Raw genomic sequence first — 21,858 nt, 5'->3', positions numbered from 1 at the left:
CTGTTTGTTTCTGGTTGTGAGGAAGGGAGGGGTTTCAAGGTTTTGCCACAAGTCTCCATGCAGTCCCACTTCTCTTCCTTAGATGGTGTCATTTCCCCCTGCAGAATCACAGGCTTGACTCTGAAAATAGGTTCTATTTGGCTGCCATCTTAATAGCCATTGATTAAACATATCTCCCATGCTATACGTACATTGGGGGGGGGGGGTAGACAGATATGTCAGTTTCAAGTTCCTATTTTTTCCAGTCATGAGTTCAGTTTACCCCATTTCCACATTGGTCAGAGATTTGGGGTTTTAGGTGTGTATCAAAAATCATGGGGTGTATTGGGTGTTAGGGGAGGGGTAGCACCTCTGGTGGGGGACGCATTGTGCACCTTCTGGGATAGTTTGCCCACCTTTGGTTGGCACCCTGCTCCTGGAAGCTGCCAGGATGTGACAGCAGCCACACCTCGGAATGGCTTTGACTGGCTGGCTAAACCAGGTGAAGGTAGCCAATGGGTCTCAAACCCTCGGTGAGTTAGGGACTACTCCAGCATGTGAAGACAGGCTCCAGTGGATGGAGTGGATGAGACCAAGAGTGGGTCAAGAAGACAGTTTCTGCAGGTGCTACAGAGGGACATGGGCAGATGGGGGTTGCCAACCCGGACAGGTACCTCATCTAGGAGAAGGAAAATTCTGATCCTAAACCTCCACTGCCTGCAAGATATCTTTGGGAAAGAAAAGGTTAAGGAGTAAACCCTACACAAATCTGGAGTGGAGTCCCTAAGAAGTTTGGATAGCTCTTTGTATGCATCCTTCTGGCAACTCTTGCAGCCAAGCTGGTGCCAAACATACTGCTCTGCTTTCCTTTGGACCACATCAGCAAGGCCAAGAGGGTGGTCTTATTGTCTGGGCAACCAAGGACCTCCAGACACACTGTCCAGACTTGCATCCTGAGAAATCACTTTGGTGCTGCTAACACAGCATAGAATCATAGAATCATAGAGTTGGAAGAGACCACAAGGGCCATCAAGGGGGGGGGAACTCTCACACACAGAAAAGAATAAGGATTACATTTAGAGTTCCTCACCTGAAACTTTATAAATTACCTATTATACCAACGTGAATGAAATCACAAGATTGCAGCTGTTATATAAAGGATTATTATATCTGAATGGAATGGAATGAAAATGTTTAAGATTTTGGAACCCCACAGAAATGCATAATAAGTACAGTGGTACCTCAGGTTACATACGCTTAAGGTTACATATGCTTCAGGTTACAGACTCCGCTAACCCAGAAATAGTGCTTCAGGTTACGAACTTTGCTTCAGGATGAGAACAGAAATCGTGCTCTGGCAGCACGGCAACAGCAGGAGGCCCCATTAGCTAAGGTGGTGCTTCAGGTTAAGAACAGTTTCAGGTTAAGAACGGACCTCCGGAATGAATTAAGTACTTAACCTGAGGTACCACTGTAATCAAATCTAGCACGCAGGGAAGCCAGTTTGATTAAATTATATAATTTGACATTGGACTAATTGGCATTAATAACTGCATCAATTAGATAAAATTGGTACTGTTATAATGAGGCTGATATTGGAACAATATTGGCAAATCAATAAAAACATATTTTAGAAAATAAAATAGAGAAGGAAAGCTTTCTTTAAATGTGATAAACAAATGGAAGGTGATATGATACAGGTTTTTGGGGAAGAAAAAGTAAAGCCTGAAACACAGGGACACCAGCACAGGCATAAACAGAGACCTCACGCCCAGCCTTCCAGAAGGAGTTCCTTTTTGCTTACCCATTTCAGACAACAGCCACGCTTGCCACATGGAAGTTATGCCCACCCCATTTCCTAAGGGCGTGTGTTGCTTGTTGGATCAACCACACCTGGAATACTGTGTCCAGTATTTAAGAAGGATATTGAGAAGCTGGAATGTGCCCAGAGCAAGACCACCAAGTTGATTAAGGGTCTGGAAACCAAGCCTTATGAAGAACAGTTGAAGGAGCTGGGTGTGTTTAGCCTAGAAAAGAGGAGACTGTGAGGAGATATGGTAAGTGGAGGTTGGGTGGCCATCTGTCATGTATAATCTAGTTGAGATTCCTGCACTACACAGGGTTGGACTAGATGATCCTTAGGGACCCCTTCCAAATATACAATTGTATGATACTATGATTCTATGATTCTAATAATCTGCTTTTGATCAATTTAATTCCACTGATCCTTTTAAGCAGTGCTGTTGCCTTAATCATTTTATCTTCTGCTTGTACCATTTTGGGTGTGACTGCAGCCTCATGTTGGCCATTCATTATCAGACCACCTTAAGGTGCTTTTTTTAAAAAAAGCAATATATATCTATATCATCTATCTATCTATCTATCTATCTATCTATCTATCTATCTATCTATCTATCTAATCTGACCAGATTGGGACACTTGATTCTGGAGGGAGAGAGTCAAAATGCAATACTACATAGGTCTACTGCGCTCAATAGGACTTGCTCCTGGGTAAGAGTGCATAGAACTGCAGCCTTAAACAAATGCGCAGCTTCTCTCTCCCCCCCACCATTGAAATCAGTGAGACTTAAGAACATAAGAATCTGCAGGATCAGGCCAATGACCTATCTGGACCAGCACCCTGTTCTCACAATGGCCAACCAGATGCCCGTGGGAAACCTGCAAGCAGGACTTGACCACAAGAGCACTTTCCCCTCCATGGATTCCAGACATTCAGACGCATTAGAGCTTCTGACCATTGAGGCTGAGCCATCGTGACTCCTAGCTACAGACAGCCTTATCCTCTATGAATTTGCCCAGTCGTCTTTTAAAGCCTCTCAAGTTGTTGGCCATCAGTGCCTCCTGTAGGTGTGAGTTCCATAGTTTATCTATGTGCTATGCTTCTTTTATCTGTTCCGAATCTTCCAGCATTTAGCTTCATTGGATGGCCATGTGTTCTAGTGTTCTGAACGAGGGAGAAAAGCTTTTCTCCATCCACCTTCTCCATGCAATGAATAATTTTATAACTTCTCTTATGTCAGCTCTCACTTGCCTTCTCTTTCAACTGAAAAGTTCCCAGTGCTGCAACGTTTCCTCAATGGGAAGTTGCTCCATTGCCTCGATCACTGAGCTTGCCCTCTTCTGAAACCTTTTCAACTCTACACTATACCAATGTGTACCAATGACTTTTATAATGGCACTACCATATTTGCAGTTTTGTTTTCAATTCCAAACCTTGAATTTAATTACCCCTTGTGATGGGATAATGAGCTGCTTGTGCGTAAAAGCTTAGTCCCTCAGAGTTTGGCAAAGTCAGTAAACCTCTGTCTCTCACGGAGCCCCCTGAGCATGGCTCCGTCAGTCGCTGGCAGAATCCGACAGTGGGCGTTTACGGAATCTACTCCAGCATAAAAGCTCCTTGACGGAAACGCATCGTCTGGACTCTCGGCGCGACAGTTTCCGGCGAGGGGTGGGAGTACCTATGGGAGGACCTGGAACTCCTCCGCTGCTATCGCTGGAAGACTGCCTGAGCCATTCCTCCGTGTCTCTCTCTTTATGATCCCCCCTGCTGGTGGCTTCCTCCGCTGCTGAGTCTCTCCTGACTTGTGAAAGCCCCTCCACCTCCTGCCTATCCGATGGCAGTTCCCTGACACCCCTCAAAAAGCAAATATTAGCAAGATGCTTCTATTTATTGCTCAGAAATATAGAAACCCCTCCCCTGTTCTGATTTAAGTGAAGGATGAAGTAGCAATGTATGAGAATTTCACTGGAAAAGGCCACACTGTTTAATGCTTAAACACCTCTTTCCTGCCCAGAGTTCATTTTCTTGTCCATGCAAGAAGGCTGGCACTCAACTCTTTTAGACAGAATTTATGGCCTCCCATGCCTGACTGGCCACAATGAACATCCCTTCATTAATTATTTGGTCTTAACCTATTACTGCAATTAACTGTGCAACAATTTAACCTGCAAGTTGGCGGGTCATTACTTGGTCAATGACTGATGGAGGAGAAAGGGTTAGCATTGCTTCAGGAAGGGCTGGAAGAAAGCAGAAAATAAAAGTAGAGTAAATTAAAAGCTGCTCTCATCAGCTAAACGGGTTCACTGATAATTTCACAGCAGTCCCTTGCATCCATAATTCTTCTTCCTTGATCTATGGCCTGCAGTAGCCAAAGACGACAGTTTTCATCCTATGGGCAAACAAACAAATAAGAGCAGAGAGCCAAGAAGTCATAAAGTAGCTTCCTCAAAATGAACCAGAGCACTGAATCCATCTTGCACACATTTGTCTGCTTTGAGAGCCAGGAATGTTCTTAGGCTCCAACTTCCATCAGCTCCAGACAGCATAGCCAATGGCCAGGCATGATGGGAGCTGGTGTCTAATAAAATCTGGAGGGCTACAAGTTCCCAAGTGTTTTCCCCTCAAATGACGGTTCTTCTCCAGAAATGCAGGGCCAAGACCACCCCCTTGCCCTATTTAAGCTTTCAGTAGGGTTCTGATCAATTCTGGAGCTATACTCTAGGCCAGGGGTAGCCAATGTAGCATCTCCCAATGTTGTTGGACTAGAACTCTCATCGTCCCCAACCAGCATGGCAAATGATCAGGTATTATGAGAGTTGTAGTTCAAAAACATCTGGACAGCACCACATTAGCTCCCCCTGCTCTTGGCTCTTTGTTCAATTGCATGTTAGCCTCAGTCCTGAAATTATATTTGCCACTTGACACTTCTGACTGATGATGTAGACTCATTGCTACTTCCTGTCTGTTTGATAGGGATGGAGGAAAATGTCATTCAATCCACTCTTGGCCAGGGGGAAGCAGCATGATGCCTTCCAAATTTCATACAATCATAGAGTTGGAAGGGATCCCTGCAATGCAGGAATCTTTTGCCCAACCTGGAGCTCAAACCCATGATCCTGAGAGATTAAGAGGCCTATGCTCTACCAACTGAGCTATTCAGGCATTTGGACTATAACCTCCATCAGGTCCAGGCAGCATAGCTGGTCGTCTAGGATAATGGAAGCTGGAGTCCAGTATCATCTGAAGGGCTACAGGTTCCCCACCCATGCGCTAAGGTTTCAGGATGAGGTCTTTGTCAGCTCAGCCTGGTGATGATCAGTAGATGTGGCCTGGGACTGGGAGGGAGGAGAGTTGGAGTTGAAGTTATTGTGGTTGGGAATACAAAAACCAGTGAGTTTATATTCAGGGCTTTTTTCTAGCTGGAACTCACCAGAACTCAGTTCCAGCACCTCTCAGGTGGGTGCCATTGCCATTCTAAGAGAATGAGGGAGGCATTCCGCCACCTCTTTTTTTTATAGAAAAATAGTAATGTATATATTGAACTATGTACAGAATTTGTATATTGCACAACACACAAACAGTGCCCTATATGTATACATTGCATGTGCCTGATATGTGATCCAACAACTGTAATTGTTCATTTTAAGAAATGTAGATTTTAACATAACCAAACGAGTCCAGCTGATGTTGGAGGCTGCTTTTTATTGAGTTAGACCCCTTGGTCCATTATTGTCTATATGGCGGCTCTCCACAATTTCACACAGAGATTATTTCCCCATCTGGAGATTCCAGGGATTGAACCTGGGACCTTCTGCATGCCAAGCAGATGTTCAACCACTGAGCTATAACACATATGAAATGTGCAGATTAGCCCACATCACGATGTTTAGAACATTCCATCCCTATCTGTACCATATACTTTTTTCTAATGGTGTCACCTGGGTATTTGCAACTCTGCCTTGCAGGTAGATTGGTGGGTGATACATGAAGTGAGACCTGTTCTTGAGCTTATAAATTGACTGTGTTATTCTGAATGAATACTTCTTTACACAAAGCAATTTATCCTACGTTTTTAGCTTCACCCACCTCCTTGTTTACTATGTGTGCCTGCAGGGAATTCTGAATAAAGCATCCACAATAGATTGCCAAACCACAACAGAACAGCCATTTTGACACCAGCATGGTGTGTGTGTACTGCAGTATGTGTTCACTACAGGCCATTTTTTATAGAAGTTGTATGTGTAGAATCTGTAGCATGAGGAGCTAGTCCTGTATAGCAGATCCCTCCCTTTCCCGTGTCACCTTGTATTGAACTCCACATTCTGTTTCCTCACAAAGTCTTTAATTGACTCATCTTGTTCTTCATCAGAACCTTTCCAAAGAAGATTATTTGAGCATTTATCTACCTTTGCAGGGAAGTATTTTTTGCACACATTATGTGGCAGGAGAATTGCAATTCAGAGAAATGCAAATTTCAAAGGATGGCTGCATTTCAGTTCACATGTTCTTTTGGTATTGAAACTGTTGCTGATGTTCTATGGCAAAGGGATAACACATGGTTTGGCCTTTGGAAGATGATTTCCTGAGGCACTGTGGTCTTTCTGCTCATTAAGATGTTGTATGCAACTGTGGGCCCCCTTCCCGCTGGCGGCAACAAAAACAACAACAACAACCCATTGGAATTATTCACCCTTCAATAGTCATCTTATTTGTTGCCAATATGAAGACTGATATTTTTGCAAAAGGAAAATCCATCCTGTTCATTGTTTGGCAGGCAGCAGCATTATTGGTTGCACTTCGGCCTGCTGTGCTATTTTTATGTCTGGGTAACAAGGGGCTGGAAGATTCATTTTGAGGGAAGGGAATCTTTGGTGCAGTAATCTGAGCGGGAGCTATTATGCCCAAGAATGCTCTCTTACACATCCCGAGTTTTAAAAGTCATGAAATCCACAAGGGAGAGAGTGAGCAGCAACTGCCTGGAGTTGCTTCTTCGTCACTGATGCTCAGTTGTGAGCTCTGCCAAACTGTACAAATTAGTGATTCAGGAACAAGAGTAAGGTACATGGTTCTTCACTCCCATTTTTCTTGATGCCTTGTCATGACATTTGAGTCATGGGGCTCTTAAGAGCTCATGTAAACTCAGCATAACTCCCTAAGAGAAGAAAAAACAATAATCTAGGCACTTGAGTCTTCATTCTTTCAGTTAGGCAGACAGACAGCCATTTGATTTATATCCCAGTCATTGGCTGGACAGAGCCCCCAAAGCAATGTACAACAGTCATTTTTAAAATGCAGTGGTTAAGCTACAAATCTTTCATTTTAAAAATTAAAGCCATGTAAGGGATGGGCCCACAAGAAAATGCCTTGGGGTGGGGAGAGACGAGAGCCTTTGAAAAACAGAATGATAAAAGGCAAAGAAGAAGAAAGAAATGAAAGTGAATGGCTTTCCACACTTGTGTTATTTATTTTATTTGTCTCTCACCTTTTTCTCCAAGGAGCTTTTCGTGCTTCTCTTCCTCATTTAATCCCCACAACAACCCTGTGAGGTAGGTTACACTGAGAGAGGCAGTGATGGGCCAAAGCTCACCGCAGTGAGCATCATGGCTGAGAGGGTATTTCAGTGGTGCATCTGGATTTGCCTCATGCCCCCCCCCAACTTGGGGAAAGAGACCTCAAGGTGGTCCTTTTCTTTGGGATAGGGCCTGAAACCAGGTGGGCCTGAGAGACCAGCGGGAGTGTGCAGGCTAGTCTGGTATTTAAGGCTACTCCGCCCACTCTTCTACACTGCCCTCCCTCCTTCCCTTTATAGTGTGGACTTTGGCTAGCCGTCTTTTATGGTGCTGAGTAGAAATGGGGGTGGGGAGCTCCTAATTGGCACTTGGGACTTCCGGCTTTTGCCTGTTTCACACTCTTCAGTTTGTGCTGATTTGGCATTCTTTGCCTTTTTTGGCATTCAGTGCAGCAGGTGAGGAAAGGTGAGCCCTTAATTCACGGCTCCCCTGAGACATGATGGGGAGAGTAAGGGGTACTCATCACCCACAGGTGGAGGCTTGCAGGTACTTGGTCTGCACATCATGGTGAACCCTGGACAGCAGGGAGACACTTCCCCCACCCTTGGCTGAGGAGCAAATAACCAGCTGGCTTACAAACCCAGCTTCCCTCTTATGTCATCATTGATTCCTCCCGTACTTAGTTATTTGGCTGATTGATAGAGTCTCTGATTCATTATATTTCAACCTAATAAGTTGTCTTAAGTCTTCTTCCTGGGAAAATGGAGGACCTTTTAATTCTTTGGAACATGAATGGAGAAGGAAAAGAGCAGCAGGAGGGCCAGCTCTGAGTTGATCCACAGGCAGGTATGGGATGGCGTCCTCACCTCCTTGCCTGCCCTCCTCTCCTGTTTCCATCAGAGGGCAAGCAGTACGTGGGGGGAAAGGAAAAAGAAAATGAATCCAATATAACACATTTTAAAACAAAGCAGCATTCTTGTAAATAAAAACACTACAGGCAGCCAGCAGACAGGTCAGACTAAGCACAAAACCTGGACAAATAAGTGAGTTTTGACCTGGCACCAACATCACAAACATTATCCAGTGGATGAGAAGTCTCTCTCCCTTGTGGCCACATCACAAACTTCACCCAGTGGCGGGGCAAGACCCACATGGTGGATCTGAAGACATGGGCAGGCTAGCGTTGTGAGAGGTGCTCCTTCAGCTATTTGAGTCCCACTTCACTTACTTACCAGCCCTTCAAGCACAAGGCTCCAGGGCAGGGGACAACAATATAACAATCCACCCACCCTGCCCATCACTATATCTCTGCTTCTGCCAGGAGCTGGAGTCAGGTATAGGTCAGCAATGAAAAGCATGGTGTATGTGAAGGCAGCTCTTTATTCAAAGGAACCAAAACAATGCAGGTCTCGTAACCCCAGCAGCTCTTCCCAGTAGGTCTTGCCTCAACAAAGCAGTGGTGAGGACTGAAGTCCCCACCTTCCCACCACTTTCTAAGGCTTCTGCTCTCCAGGGTCTTTCCCAAGCATTCGCAAACTGTGTCTGTGCACAACCAATCTCTGTTCTGGGAGAGCAGGGGGAAGGGGAGCTGGTTGTAGCATGAGGGGGAGAGTCCCTGGATTCTTCAGTAGTCTGTCTCAGCTCTGCTTCTTGGCCATTCTCCTCTCCAGCCTTGGAGTATGAACTGCTCTCTGTCACAGCCTCTTCCTGCTCCATAAACCCTGTTACCTCTTCTGCTTCAAACACCTCTATCTCTCCTAGGTGTCAAAGGCCCGGTTAAAGAGGTATGTCTTCAACGTATGAGCAAAGCAATACAATGAAGTAGCCAGATGCACCTCAATGAGGAGGAGATTCCACAGCTTAGGGGCTGCCCTGTCCTTAACTGCCACCCACAGACTTTTGAGGGTGGTGAAATGACCAGGAGGGCCTTCTCAACTGATCTTGACACAGTCTCAAACCAAGATGTGCTCCCCTAAGCCCACATGCCCAGCACATTCACACTCCTGTCTCAGTGACATCTATGCTGGCTTGCTCATGTCCACAGAATGGAAGATGGCAGGATCCTCGAGGACGTGCTCTATGGGGAGCTGGCACCAAGCCCATTGACAGACCACCTCTGCATTATAAAAAAGTCTGCAAATGAGATATGACAGCTGGCAACATTAACACTGCCACATGGGAATGCCTTGCAGAAGACGCAGTGCCTCTGTCAGGTCATGTATCTACAGCAGTGACAAGAGAGGGAATGACTAGTGGGAGGAGCACAGAAAGGAGAAATGGCACAGCACAACTGCATCAACACAACCAGGCTGCCTTCACCTGCCCCAGCTGCCAGAAAACATCTCTCCCATATCAGTCTCTACAGCCCAAGCAGGTTCTGTAACTCTCCAATAGTTTGACTTCACCCCCAAAGCCACACTCTTCCATTGTCTCTCAAGACAGATCGATGCCAGCCAACTCCTCCCCTCCAACCATTGGCAGATTGTCTGATGTTCATGGAAACTGGAGTCCAAGAACATCTGGAGGGCTGCTCACCCCTCCCATTCTGCTTTAAAGTTAGCACTGGCACCTTGAATTGGTTTCAGAAGCATCTGGGCAGCCAACGTGGAGCATTTCTGAGGATGTCATTAACCAGGCAGGTGTTCAAGGCTTAATGGATTCATCCCCTTGGAAAGCAGGGTTTTCATTTATTCCATTTTTTTACTCCCTTCAATAGCCATTTGCTTGTCTGATGAATTACACACATTTCTGTATGCATGGAAAGTAATAATGTTGCCATTAACATGGATGAGGTATGGTTGTGAATCGCTGTGGTAACAAGCCACACCTTTAGGAAGCCATTATGAACAAAGCCTTCAAGGAAACAGAACACAGATAAAGAGTGATGGATTGTTTTCCTCAGGCATCAATGGGAGTCCTGGTGGTAAAGAAAGTCTATTTTCACCAAGGTTCTTAAATAACCATTTGGCTGAAAGGCAGTGCTTATTTGTGACAGATGGACTGTGGGTACAGCTGCTGTTAACCTTCGTGGACAAAGTATCCACCCAAGAGGACACCTGAGCTGTGAGGCACAGACGCCAAATTGACCTGCAAACCCAAATCCAGAGGCTAATTTGCTTGGTCTGTGGCCCATATGGAACCTCTGTATTTTTATTCATTGTGAAGCGGGGCGGGGTCCAGCTATACATAGGTATGCATGGGCAGATGCTGGACCCAGCTGTGGATGGGTCAGTCAGTATTCACCTGTTGCCATCACTCCTCTGTAACATAGATTTCTCCGTCTTAATTATGATGGGTCTAGATCAGCTCTTCTTTTTGTCAGGCCTCTGTCTTCACTTGCTGGTGACAGCAAAAGCCTCAGAGGATGACCTGTTTGCTCTCCTTCTAGTTTGGGGCTATTCCTGAGAGGCAGGTGGGAAGATGGAGTTGAACCAAAAGTTCTCCTATGAGATTTTTTGTATCTCATGGGATACATTGGTTTTGAGCAGGCAGCTATTTGAGATTCATAGCACAGGAAAGCTATTTTGATAACTCTTCATAACAGCTTTTTAAAAATAAAAATAAAAAGAACAACAACCAACATTGATTTGTTCCTTTCCTTTCCTTTGGCAGGATGAAAAGAACCAAGTTTTAACCACCAACATTTGGCTACACATGGTGAGTGTTAAAGTTTAGAAGTTTCCTTTAAGAGGGTGATTTTATCAGTAACTTAGGAAGTTCTCACAAAAAAATTTCCTTCCAGTAGCACCTTAAAGACCAACTAAGTCAGTTCTTGGTATGAGCTTTCGTGTGCATGCACACTTCTTCAGATGTACTGACTTAGTTGGTCTTTAAGGTGCTACTGGAAGGAATTTTTTTTGTTTTGACTATGGCAGACCAACACGGCTACCTATCTGTAATTAGGAAGTTCTCATATGCCAAGATCTAGTTCCAGATTGTCTACACTGGCTAGCAGTTGCTCTCTGGGACTTCAAGCAGGGGACACCCCAGCCCTTCCCAGAGATGCTGGGGATTAAACATGGGACCTTCTGCATGCAAAGCAGAGGCTCTATCATGGAGCTACAGCTCCTCCCTTTAAAAGAAACACATGGGCATCATGGAAAGTGAAACTGCAGAGACCCAGAAGGCTGCTATATATCAAGCCAGACCAATGGTCCATCTAGTTCAGTATCATCCACACTGACCTGCAGCAGCTTTCCAGTTTTCCAGACAGGAGTGTTTCCTCAGTCCTACATAGAGATGCTGGGGATTGAACCTGGGACCTTCTGCATGCAAAGCAGATGTTCTACAGTAAAAACGGCAAAAAGACCTTAAAGGCTAACAGAATATGACAAGCCCAATACTTGCGCCTTGTGATTGGTTTGGTGAATGAATTCATTTAATAAAATATTGATTCTTTTCCATTGTAAGATATATATCAGAGAGTGTCAGATATTAACTGCTACTGCATGCCAGCTGTCAAATATGGTCATACATGCTGAGTGTGTGTCAGTAAGTCAGCTGTCCACTCTTGTGAAATCCCGAATACTATGGTAGACCAGCTATCAGATGTTGTCCCAAATGGACAGCATTGACTTTCACCTTCCTCTGGTGGCGCCAGAACTACGATGTGTAATGGAAGGTGAGAGGCGGCGGGGGGGGGGGGACGTGCCAAATGTTGGTATTGTACAGAGCACCACTGAAATTTGAAACCCCAAGGTCTGCCCCTGACATGGATAGTACACACATCAAATGAGCAAACATCCCTTAATCAAAAGCGAGGAGTGCTCACAAGGGCTCCTGAAGTTGACTGAATCTGGAAGTTAACTTCATAAATTTCTACTCTCTTTTCCCATCCCTCCACTTTTTTCATTGCATTCATTTCCTTCTGAAATATACTTGGAGTTGAGTGTTGATTTCATGCTCTTTATTTCAGCTCATGGTCATCAGTGAGTGAATGAGTTTCCCCCCCAAACCTCTGGCTATATATACATTATTTACACAATGGGTCCTGCATGATTGGCTGATTCAATTCCCCTCCTGGAGCCTGATTGGGCTGCTCCTGCAGCCCAGTCAGGTTGCTGATTGACTTCCTCCTGGACCTGGATTGAATCATAGAATCATAGAATCATAGAGTTGGAAGAGACCACCAGGGCCATCGAGTCCAACCCCCTGCCAAGCAGGAAACACCATCAGAGCACTCCTGACATATGGTTGCCAAGCCTCTGCTTAAAGACCTCCAAAGAAGGAGACTCCACCACACTCCTTGGCAGCAAATTCCACTGTTGAACAGCTCTTACTGTCAGGAAGTTCTTCCTAATGTTTAGGTGGAATCTTCTTTCTTGTAGTTTGGATCCATTGCTCCGTGTCCGCTTCTCTGGAGCAGCAGAAAACAACCTTTCTCCCTCCTCTATGTGACATCCTTTTATATATTTGAACATGGCTATCATATCACCCCTTAACCTCCTCTTCTCCAGGCTAAACATGCCCAGCTCCCTTAGCCGTTCCTCATAAGGCATCGTTTCCAGGCCTTTGACAATTTTGGGCAGCTCCTGCAGACCAATCAAGTTGCTGCCTTCTAGGATCTTACCTGCCTATTGTTCTAGGATCCAAGCTCAGTACATAACACCTTCAGTATCAACCATCAGTTACATCAAAGAGCTCTTTGCTCACAACTGACTGTATTTCAGATGTTGCACGGTGCTTTGAGCAGCAGGACACAGTGACATAACGGTGTTACTAGAAATTGACATGAAGTGTATTTACACAACTCCATTTTAAACAATTTGAGGGGAGGGTTACAGGATGCAGAACAGGGGACACTGCGGAAGATAAAGAACTATTCAACTAGAAATGCCAAAAAATGGGAATTATTTTCATATGTGGTGGAAACACCAGTATATTTTTAAAATGGGAAAAACTTGATAGTTTAATAAGAGGCCAGCTACATATATGCAAGGTTCCTCCCCTTTCTTTACAGTCCTCCCCAGTACCAAGTACTGTTTTTGCTGCCCATGGCTTCCATTTTGTGCTGGCACTCACAGCACTTTTATCAACGTATGATTTTAAAAAACACTGCATTGTAGGGAATGGACACAAGGAACTTATCTCTTATATGTTGAAAGCATCAAGGTTACTGTATGCAAGCAAGTGAAGATTACAAACCAACCAATCAATAGAATGGATTGATAAACACTGGGAATTTGTGTCAATGACAACATTAACACATTTTATAAAAATAAACCAGAAAAAGACAGTGGCAAGATATTTTTGAAACAAACTAGGAAGCATTTATTGAATAATGAAGACAAGGCTTTTGCACTACTTTGAATTAGATTATTTGAAATATGAGTATACAAGCTGGATTTTTTTAAAAACATTTTTTTATTAAACATTTCTTGGTTTACAAAAGTATGTGCAATGTCAAGTTACATTTTCTACATATCAGTTTCATTTGTTGAGACATTAGTGTTACATTAGGAAGAAAAGGGGGAAAGACAAGGGCTGTGAAGACAAGGGCTTTCTGCCCCTCTTGTTTTCCAGCAACTGGCGCTCAGAAGCATTTCTGCCTCCTCCGCTGTGGAGGCAGAGCAGAGCCATCCTGGAGAGGAACCTTTGACAGCCATCTCCTCCATGAATTTCTCTAATCCTCTTTTTTATAGTTTTCATTAAAGATTTTCCTCTGTAAAAATAAACAAAAAGGGGTACTATAGTGTTTCCACTTTCAATTCATAGTCTTTTTCACAGTTCATTTGCATTCAGTATGAGACACTGTTATATACTGTACGTTATTAAGTGAGAGGAGGGGGAATAATGATCTTTCGTTCTGTTGCATAGTGCATGTGCAGGGTTTTTATGTCAGCCTCACATGGTTAAGTCCTTTATTCATATACCGGTATTTATTTTTGTTACAAAGCCATCTAGCTCGGTGGCCATTACTGCCTCCCACGGCAGTGAGTTCCATGGTTTAACCATGTGTTGCATAGTTAAACATATTGGCTGATTGATACTGATGAGACAAAAAAAAAGAAGTTTGTCTTTTGCTGCCATTGCATTTTAAAAGGAGATGTGGAAAAGGCACAAGTTATTTATAAAAGTAAGAAAACTTTTCATCAGCTTTAAAAACTGGTCCCAGAAGAACCCAGGCAGTTTAATCAAGGACAGATTTATCAGTGTCACAAGCACTGGGAGAGACAAGAGTTAATCACTGGGCATCCTGACTGGAGACGACCTCCAGCAGTTGACATCTGTAGAGCTGGAGGGCACACAGGAGCACCGCTTTGGTCATTTGCTGCTTTGACAGGGTTGTAAACAGCATACTGAGTTGCAAAAGAACTGCCCAATACAAACGAAAGGAAAAAAACATAGTGCAGATTGGAGCTAAACAAGAGGTCAAATTTCCCTGGAATGAGGCTTTCATGCATTGCGTGGAGCAAAACAATCATCTGGGGGAAATGTGTGACTTTCTGAAGCTAAAACTAATGATTGGAGCACTGATGTGAAATTATAGGAACCTGCCTTAGTTGATCTCCACTTAACCTTGCGCAGAAGCTGGCTGGGTAGTGCAAATCAGTACAGGATCTTCAGCCCACCATGTTTCTTTGTCCCCCGTTGTTTGAGGTTGGTAGCTCACAAGGCTGCAGTCAAGACAAACACAATGCAAAGGAGGAGGAGCCTTGCAAACGTTTAGGGTGTGAATGTGGCCTGCCAGGCTCCTCTTCTGGCCCACAGGATTCTCTCCAAGCCCTGCCCCTCATGAGCCCCACACCATGCTCTGTTCAAGTGCTCTTGCCTGGCTGGAAGGTGGCTTCTTGCTTGCCTTTGTTTATGTAACTGCTAAGAAAAGCCTGCCTTTCAGGGATCAAATCGTGAACCGAAATGTGAGTAAAATTTTTGTTATTTTACTCAGGAAGACTCTTGTGTTTTTATTCTTTTAAGAGGGATAAAAGGGGACACCAGGAAATAATCTTAACTAAGAGATTCAAACAAATCTGCAAACTAGCTCCCAGCTAAATTAAGGGGAATTTGCTTTGCTACATCACTCACTAGTGTGAGTGAAGGAAGGATAATATTTATTCAATATATCCTTTCCTACAATCCTTAACATTCCTATAGCAACAAGGGTGAGCCAGAAGTAAATAACCAAGCAAGCTGGAGTTAACTCTTTATTAGCAGAACAGGATTTGCACAGGAGTGTCAGGCTTAATGAGCACAGCAACTCAGGTTAGGCTCACCAGGTTCCACCCATCATTGTGGGTGCCCAGCGTACACACGTGACATCTCACACATGTGTGACATCACATGCCACAATGGGAGGGCCTGATGTGTAAAAGTTCCAGACAAGGCTGGGAAATGTTGGAGATTCACTGCTGGTGAGAGTAGACCAGTCTTCTCCACCTGATGCTCTCTGAATGAAGTCAGACTATGTAAGAGCTTCCACTCTCCCACTAGGGATCTCAAGGGTCTTCAGAGCCCCAGGACTTAACTTTCCTTCAGAAAACAACACGTGAGCTCTTCACTCAGATGTCCTTCTGAGATCTGCTTCGCTAAGCACTCTTGCTTCCCCCTTAAGTCCTCTATCAGGTGTGTAAGAAGCCACTTGCTTTCTTCAGCTAACATGGTTAAACAGGAAGTAGTGATGTCCACCAACCTAGATGGCTTTAAAAGAGGATTAGACAAAGAGGAGAGGGCTAGTGATGGATACTATAGCCAGGATGGCTCTGCTCGGCTTCCACAGTGGGAGGCAGCAATGCTTCTAAATGCCCGTTCTGGAAGCCACAGGAAGGGAGACTGCTCTTGTACTTGAATCCTGCCTGTGGGTTTCCCACTGGGGCATTTGGTCAGACGCTGTAAGATCAGGATGCTGGACTAGATGGCCATTGGTCTAATCTAGAAGGCTCTTCTTATGTTCTTTGACTCACCACTGGGCTGGCTAGCTCCAGAACTGCTGGCTTTTCTTTTCTCTCCTGCTGTGTCCTAAGTCACTGTGGCAAGGCTTGCTAAACAGCCTAGCTCTTTCCTCTTTCCTTATTCTACCACTCCACCTCCATCCTTTCTCCTCCGCCCAGCTTGAGTCCTTCTATTAATGTGCCACGCACCACACCATGCACACACTCCAGCTGGCTGAGCATTGCTTCTTCTCTGGCAGGGCCAACCTGCCTAGCCTCTCCTGGTTTGTTTGGTTCATCTCTCTACAGCTGACCATCAGGCTGACATCATGAGTGGGGGGCTGGTGGGCCAGCCACTTCCTGCGTGCTACAGTTCCCATTATCCCTTACCAGTAGTCGTACTGGGGCTGATAGGAACTGTAACTGAGCAACACCTGGATGACACTTGTTGGGGAAGGCTGCAGGAGAAAAGCTAGATGAACAATCTGAGGCAGCTTCCTATTTCCTCTGTGGGACCTTTAATATATATATTCCAATTTCATGCTTGAGATGGCACAAACTGTAAGTCACAAGCAGAGTGGCATTTCTTTTACAGGCTGCTGTGTGCAACTGGGTGACCTAAAAATGAAATTTTAATGCCTTCAGTTGTTCTCCCAACCCTCTACCTCCGCCTCAGTTGCTAAATGCAAAATTTGTAGAATCTGGGGCTTTTTTGCAAGTAAAATGCCACTTCCTGAGAGTTCCAGGCAAGACATTCATCTGAGTCCTAACTCTGCCATACTCTGGAAGGAACAAGCGAATGCTAGTAGAAAATTAAATTAACCTGTGCGTGTTTGCTTATTATTCTTAATTTTTCAGTACTGGACAGACTACTATTTACAGTGGAATATGTCAGAATATCCTGGAGTGAAGAACGTCCGTTTTCCTGATGGCCAGATTTGGAAGCCGGACATCCTCCTATATAACAGGTAGGCTTACATGGTGCAAAAGGTGGGAATTGCTGTTGTTGTTGTTGTTGTTGTTGTTGTTGTTATACATAGTTTTCATACCCTGCCCTTACTCCAAGATAGGAACACAGGATAGCTGATGACATAGAATATGCAACAGAGTACAAAAAATATACAATAAAATCAGTCTCAAATCCATGACCAAAGACACTTAAAGCACAAATCTGCAGCATCAAGTAATAAGTACCATCTCTTTATGTTCCACTGAGCTGAATACAGCTTCTGGGAGCTCACAAACAGGACTTGTAAGAAGGGCATTTGCAAGGGAGTTTTGAGAAGGAGGCCTCACTGTGTGTACAGGGCCAAGAAACATGGATGGTGAGGGAGCTGTTGCAGTGACCTACCACACCTGTGCCATGTTTCTATTTCTGCTGGCGAAAGTGCAAAACTATACCTGCAGCAAGTGCAAGCTGGTTGCCTTGCTGGAAGAGAAAGTACAGCAACCTGAGGTCTGCCTACCCACACTTTGAGCTACTGGGCAAGATGAAGACATTATCATGATACCAGAGTGGACTGTCTTGGGACAGAGATGCAGGGGGGATGCCTCTAGGGAGGGGGGTGTTCGCTCCATGCAGGAGACAAATTCCTGGAAGAATGTGACACACAGAAGTGGGACTGTCAGGAGCCATGCTGTGTCACTGTAGTTTCAAAATTGATTTCACCTCAGACACCTTGCTGAGGAGCAAGGACAGCAGTTAGTTCGGTATTTTTATTTATTTACTTGATGGGGGGGGGCAGCTGCCTCCTGGCTTTATCCATGCTTCCAGGTGATGTTGTCAGAAAAGATTTGGCTTCTTGGACCATGGTCCCAATTCCATGAGGAACAACATCTGGCAAGATATAGGTTGTATCTCACAATGGTTAGCAAGGATGTGTTTGCTAAGACTCTTGTGAACCTGATCAGGAGAGTGTTAAACTAAATGCTGAGGAGGAGAGAGACAGTATTACAGATAAAAGGGGAATACCTGGTACTGGGAATAATAGCTTCTTTGATGCACAGGAAAGTGAGGTGCTGCTGCTGAAACCTGCTAAAGGGTAGGAAACTGCAAGAAGGAGGCAGCTGGAGGGAACAACTCATGGTTTCAGTTGTCTCTACACAAATGCACAGAGTATGGGAAACAAGCATTTGCACTCTTATTACAGGATGGCAAATATGACCTGGAGGCATTGCTGAAACCTGGTGGGATGAGACTTGTGACTGAAATGTAGGAATTGAGGGGTATAATCTGTTCAAAAGAAATCAACCAAACAGGAAGGGAGAAGCAGCAGCATTATATGTAAGGGATGTGTGTACGCTTTTGAAGAAATCCAATACCTGCAGCATGGAAGGCAGATAGAGAGTGTATGGGTAAAAATTATGTTATATCATGTTATTATTTATTCTTTGTAAGCCATTTAGGGATTCACTTGAATGAAAAATGGCATAGAAATCTAATAAATCAAATCAAATAAATAAATAATCAAAATGGTGTGCTTACAGGGGTGTGTGTGTCTGCTGTAGACCTCCAAGCCAGACTGAAGCGCTATGTCCAAGCAATTTTTTATCCCTGTGATTTCCCTAGGAAAACCCTCATTTTCTCACTAAATTGGTGGAAACAGCAATCTATGGAAAACCTGGTTGCCATTTGCTCTAATTCAGTGGTAAAACATGGGCTTTCCCAGGGAAAGCACCAGGATAAAAAGCAACAATGCTTGGACAAGCAGTTTTAAAGCCGAGACCTGTGTGGAAGTCTGGAAGAATCCTAAGTGTGCTCTTTCAACCTAGCACAGCAAATCCACTTTGGTTTTGAAAGTGATGAGTAAATCCATTGAAAAGTGTGGGATGAATGAATGATGATCAGGAACCCAGACAATGAATTCTCAAGAACAACCAGACAAAGGCTACCCACCATGCAAACTTCATGCAAGCAGTTCTGGATAAAAGCCGAATAAACAGGTTGTCCAGAGAAACTGGAACTGCTGTTCAAAATTCTTACTTTTTTGAATTTTCTGATGCAGTTTGACAACCAAAAATGTGTAGTTCAGGACAAAGAATGCACAAAATGTATACTAGTGCCACTGGTGTGCAAAAATGAATAATATTGGGGGAAATGGATTGCAAAAATGCATCTGTTGGACAAAAATGTGTGTGTTCAGAGAAATGTGCATGAAATTTCATACAGAGTCTCATGCAGCTTTTTTGTTTTTTTGTAAATGCTTTTTATTAACTTATTATTACAGCACATACACACGCGGCATGTGGAAAACAAACTACAAAACTACAAAAGAAAACACAAAATAAATGAAAAACATATAGTGGTACCTCTGGTTACATACTTAATTCGTTCCGGAGGTCCATTCTTAACCTGAAACTGTTCTTAACCTGAAGCACCACTTTAGCTAATGGGGCCTCCTGCTGCTGCCATGCCACCGGAGCACGATTTCTGTTCTCATCCTGAAGCAAAGTTCTTAACCTGAGGTACTATTTCTGGGTTAGCAGAGTCTGTAACCTGAAGTGTATGTAACCTGAAGCATATGTAACCCAAGGTACCACTGTATACCCATATATCTGCAAGTATCTGCATGCGGACTTATGTTAGCCAATCTTTAATTCTTATTCTAATTCTAGTAGATTTCATTCCTCCTCAATGCAGGTCTGATTTTAAACTCGATAAACTGTTTCTTTCTCATTTCGTCTTTTCTACCCTTCTCCATAGGTTGTATTTGTAAACCATATTTTGTTTTGCAAAAATTATTCCAAGCAAGTCCAGGTTTTAATTTGAGGGCACTGTTTTTGGTTTTTTAAAAAAAATCTGTACTTTCCCTGCTCTTTTTGAAATTTTTGTTTAGACTGTTCCCTAATTGCATCCGTCAGTTTTGCCAATTTAAGGTAATCAAATAATCTCTCTTGCCACTCTTTTGTGTATCACTCTTGTGTATCAGAGTGATAAAAGCTTCTTCCCATGATTTTGGTCTTTCCTCCTTTTTCAAAATTCCATTCATGACTTTTTTTCATCGGATCTGACAATATGTCTTCTAATTTTTTGTAATACACTGCAGATAAACCGTCTGTACCTGGTGACTTTCTTGTCTTTGCTTTGGAAATTGATTGTTGCACCTCCATCATGGCTACTGGGGAGTGAGAATATATTAGGAAAAGTGAGGGCGATTTCAATAGAAAGGTTTCAGCTTAAGAATGGACCCCTGGAACAAATTAAGTTCGTAACCAGAGGTACCACTGTATTCCTTTCTCTCTCTCTTCTTTGGGTTATATTTTGTTGGATGTAGAAGCCTTGAATCACCGCTTTGCTTGCATCCCATACGGTATTTATATCAGTTCCCCAGTTTAAGTTGTTATCAAACTATTCTATTGAAATCACCCTCACTTTTCCTAATATATTCTCATTGACCCAAATTTTATCAGTTCTCCCTGCAGAATGTTTTGCTTCTGAACAGTGTGTGAATTGTTTCTCATTTGGGTGTTTAACTCTCCATGCATCTTGAAGATTGAAGTTTTCTACCAGTTGGAAGAAGGTTAACGGTAATCTCTCTTCTATACTTTCTCTCTCTCGCATTGTGCTATCCATATCGAGTGAGGTAACACAGTTTAAATCTCCTAATAATATGATCTTTTTGTCACAATAGTCCATCTGTTTATCCTCCAGTTTTTTGTAAAATTCCTCCTTCTTATCATTTGGTGCATAGATTCCAATGATAATTATTTTTTCTTTTTGATATGCCACTTTTATTGCCATCATTCTCCCTTCTTCATCCTTAAATAAAGGCTCTAGGTTGAATCTTGAGTTTGCATATATAACTACCCCTCTTTTCTTAACAACATCTGAGGAAATAACTTCATCAACTAGTTTTTTTATTAATCAACACTCTTTTATATTATATTATATCCCATTTATTTTTTCAAAGTAGATGGCGATGAAGAAGAAGAGTTTGGATTTGACATCCCACTTTATCCCTACCTCTCTAGGTTCCCCTTTTCCCCACAATTCCGCCCTCCTAATGTCTTACAATACTTCCTCCAAAATTTCTCTACCTCACTTTCTGTTGTAAATCTTTTTCTACTTTGCTTAAAGGTAAAGGAAATATCTTCTGGAATTCCCATCTGAAGGGGGTGTCATTCTTTTTCAATGCCTCAGCTAAGTATTTATATTTTACCCTATTCTTTAGCAATCTTGTAGGAATTTCTCTTAGTATTATAATATCTTTATCATCAGTTCTCAGCCCCCTTTTCCTGTTAGTTTGTAGGATTTTATCTTTTAGAATTCTTGAATTCAAGAACACAAGACAATCTCCTGGCCATTTATTGGACCTCACAAGCCTTGATTTGAACCTGAACACTTTGTCCATACAAATAGAGAAATATTCTTCTTGGATTTCTAGCCATTTTGCCAGCTCCTTTATTATCAGTTCCTCGATACTCTCTTCTTGTCACTCTCTTATTCCTCAAAATCTCAGCATCCGTTCTCTCTGTTGCATCTCCTGTGTCACAACTGCATCCAGCATTGTTTCTTGCATCTTTTTTTTAATTCCACAAGATCTTCCTTCATTTTCTCTTGGCTTTTCTTCATCTCTTTGCACTCATTCTGGTTCTTTTTCAATGCTTTGTCCAAATTATTGGATTTCATTTTTAATTCTTGCCTATCTGTGTCTAATTCCTTACTTTTGTCAGAGAATTTTTCAATCTGTACAGAGAGGTC

General features: G+C 43.3%; 1 protein-coding gene across 4 annotated transcripts in view; it reads left to right on the top strand.

Moving 5' to 3' along the window:
* Positions 1-21,858, top strand: part of CHRFAM7A (CHRNA7 (exons 5-10) and FAM7A (exons A-E) fusion) — a gene marked incomplete at its 5' end in the record, with an annotated part of 79,024 nt that overhangs the window by 28,148 nt on the left and 29,018 nt on the right. For 2 of the 4 annotated variants that reach the window (XM_081887732.1, XM_081887730.1), the window contains 2 exons: positions 10,903-10,947; positions 17,016-17,125. In XM_081887732.1, coding sequence (XP_081743858.1) covers positions 10,903-10,947; positions 17,016-17,125 — 155 coding nt within the window. Of the gene's footprint in view, positions 1-10,196; positions 10,411-10,902; positions 10,948-15,033; positions 15,150-17,015; positions 17,126-21,858 lie in introns of those variants that run through there. The other 2 variants (XM_081887733.1, XM_081887731.1) reach the window with 2 other exon arrangements.

This window comes from Podarcis melisellensis (assembly GCF_964234715.1).
Source record: "Podarcis melisellensis genome assembly, chromosome: 14".
In the NCBI taxonomy this organism is placed as follows: domain Eukaryota; kingdom Metazoa; phylum Chordata; class Lepidosauria; order Squamata; family Lacertidae; genus Podarcis; species Podarcis melisellensis.
This window is presented reverse-complemented; position numbering and strand designations above follow the sequence as displayed.